This window comes from Clupea harengus, chromosome 16 (genome assembly GCF_900700415.2).
Source record: "Clupea harengus chromosome 16, Ch_v2.0.2, whole genome shotgun sequence".
In the NCBI taxonomy this organism is placed as follows: Eukaryota; Metazoa; Chordata; class Actinopteri; order Clupeiformes; family Clupeidae; genus Clupea; species Clupea harengus.
The window spans coordinates 20,383,531-20,386,030 of record NC_045167.1 but is presented as its reverse complement, the minus strand read 5'-3'; the positions used below and the strand labels follow the sequence as shown (position 1 = coordinate 20,386,030).

The following is a 2,500-nucleotide window of genomic DNA, read 5'->3' as shown; positions in this document are numbered from 1 at the left end:
TGCGTGCACACAGGCCTGATATTAGACACATGAGGGATGATTGAAGAGATTGTTGAAGCTCATTAGGGATACTTGGTACCCCAGGTATTTGTATTTGATGCTGCAAATGTACATATCTTTATGTAAGTGATGAAATAAGTATAAACTACAGCGCCCATGGAATATTTGGCCACATTGTGTAGTGCATCTCCCCTGTTATACTGGGCTGCACTGTGAAAAGCAATGAAAGTTTGTCAAAAAGTGAAAAGGACACTGATCCATAATCATGAGGACCATGAAGACATCCGATTTGTCCTGTTGCACGACACACGTTTGATTTCATAATTCGATTCGAACTTGGAAGAAAAAAAATTATAAGAATTGGGTGGCATATCCCACGCTGGGTAAACGTACGTAACCGAACCCTGCCGACCTGTGTTCCATGTTTGTGAGCGGAAGTCTGACCTCTGACCCCTCCTGTGTTGTGTGACGGCAGCGGCCAATGTGCTGCTGTCGGAGCAGGGCGAGGTGAAGCTGGCCGACTTCGGCGTGGCGGGTCAGCTGACCGACACTCAGATCAAGAGGAACACCTTCGTGGGCACGCCCTTCTGGATGGCTCCCGAAGTCATCAAGCAGTCCGCCTACGACTCCAAGGTGTGTGTGTGGGTGTGGGTGTGGGTGTGGGTGTGGGTGTGGGTGTGGGTGTGCATATCTGACTGTTCTGGCTTCCGTTTGTTCCGGCAACTGCAGGCGGACATCTGGTCCCTGGGCATCACAGCCATCGAGCTGGCGAAGGGCGAGCCCCCCCACTCCGACCTGCACCCCATGAAGGTGTTGTTCCTCATCCCAAAGAACAACCCCCCCACGCTGGAGGGCAACTACAGCAAGCCACTCAAGGAGTTTGTGGAGGCCTGCCTCAACAAAGAGCCCAGTTTTGTAAGTGTGCCAGTAGGTGCTTACGTATGAACAGACACAGGCGTGCAATAAAATACATCACACAACTTAGCCTTATGCAGATGAGATGCTGAACAGGAAACCGTTGTGGTTCATAGTCTTTGTCTGTCTGGCCTCTGGTGTCTTTCTCTTCTAATCTTAACTCTCTCTCTCTTTCTTTCTCTCTTTCTCTCCTCCCATCCCCCCTCCTCTCAGAGGCCTACAGCCAAAGAGCTTCTGAAGCATAAGCTGATAGTTCGCCACGCGAAGAAGACCTCCTACCTGTCCGAGCTGATTGACCGATACAAGCGATGGAAGGCCGAGCAGTCCAGAGAGGAGTCCAGCTCGGACGAGTCCGACTCGTACGTCCCCCCCCTCTCCTTGGCTTCTTTCTCATTTCTTTTTCATTTCTTCTGCTTCTTCAGGTTTTGTTTCTCTTAAAGTCACTCATTAATGGTCTTTTGCTCGCAAGCATTTGCTCAGTTTCACCTTGTGATGTTCCCTGTAATGTTTTACCTAGATGCGACCATTCACATGCCCACACAAGAGAGCAACACGGAAACACTTCAGCTAGTCTGGTTTATTACGACAGGAACTTATACAGGACAGAGGTGCCACCTAGTGGTCACCATAAATATAGCAACATTCAGCTTCGTACATAACACACCTGGTCATGAAGAGATGACTTAAAACAGTAGCTGTTCTGCTGTCAGCTTCTCTAGAAATCAGGCAATTGTATTGCAAGGTCATAGGTCCTGTCTTGGAGTGCTTGTGAGTGAGTGTGTGTGTGTGTGTGTGTGCTCAAGTATTTATCTGTGTGTGTGTGTGTGTGTGTGTGTGTGTGTGTGTGTGTAGGGAGCAGGATGGCCAGGCGTCAGGAAGCACTGGCTTCGGGAGTGATGACTGGATCTTCACCATTCGAGAGAAAGACCCCAAGAAGCTGCAAAATGGAGCCAGCCAGGCCGGGGTTCCAGAGGAACAGGTGAGAGAACCAGAGAACAGGAGAGAAACAGAGAGAGAGAACCAGAGAAAATAGAGAGAGAGAGAGTGTGCTGTTTTTGTGGGCTTCGCGTAGATCAGGATTTTCACTAAGCTACTTGAGTCGTTCTTTTTAAGCATCTCCACTGGAGTTTGAAATGAGTTGATAATGGCTACATGTCAGTGGAATCTTCCAGAATCTCAGATTTAATGCTTGGCTAATGATGGTTTAAAAATGTCTTCTTGTTCTTGCATGGGTTAAACAGTCAAGCATGATGTAGATCCCCTCAGTATTTTAATCTGGTGCACGAAAACCTTCATTTAAAAATGAATTAACTTTTGATTTTTCCATTTCACCCCTCTCTCTCTCTCTCTCTCTCTCTCTCATTCTCCAGGATGTTCCCAAAAGGCCTTTGTCTCAGAGCTTGTCCACCATCATATCTCCTGCTTTTGCTGAGGTAAGACTCATTGCCATGTGTAGGCGGTTATAACACCGCACACTAAAGAATACCACTCCTCCTTACCAAGCTGATGATTGCTGGTGATATAGCGGCATTAATTGTACCTATGCCAAAATAGGAACACACGTATTATTATATACACGTATATA

At 47.4% G+C, this 2,500-nt stretch overlaps 1 protein-coding gene across 1 annotated transcript in view; it reads left to right on the top strand.

Annotated features, from left to right (window-relative positions):
* stk24b (serine/threonine kinase 24b (STE20 homolog, yeast)) overlaps positions 1 to 2,500 on the top strand; it is an 18,817-nt gene that overhangs the window by 13,570 nt on the left and 2,747 nt on the right. The window contains exons 5-9 of the mRNA XM_012841379.3: positions 476 to 633; positions 730 to 915; positions 1,129 to 1,274; positions 1,768 to 1,894; positions 2,286 to 2,348. Coding sequence (XP_012696833.2) covers positions 476 to 633; positions 730 to 915; positions 1,129 to 1,274; positions 1,768 to 1,894; positions 2,286 to 2,348 — 680 coding nt within the window. The remainder of the gene's footprint in view (positions 1 to 475; positions 634 to 729; positions 916 to 1,128; positions 1,275 to 1,767; positions 1,895 to 2,285; positions 2,349 to 2,500) is intronic.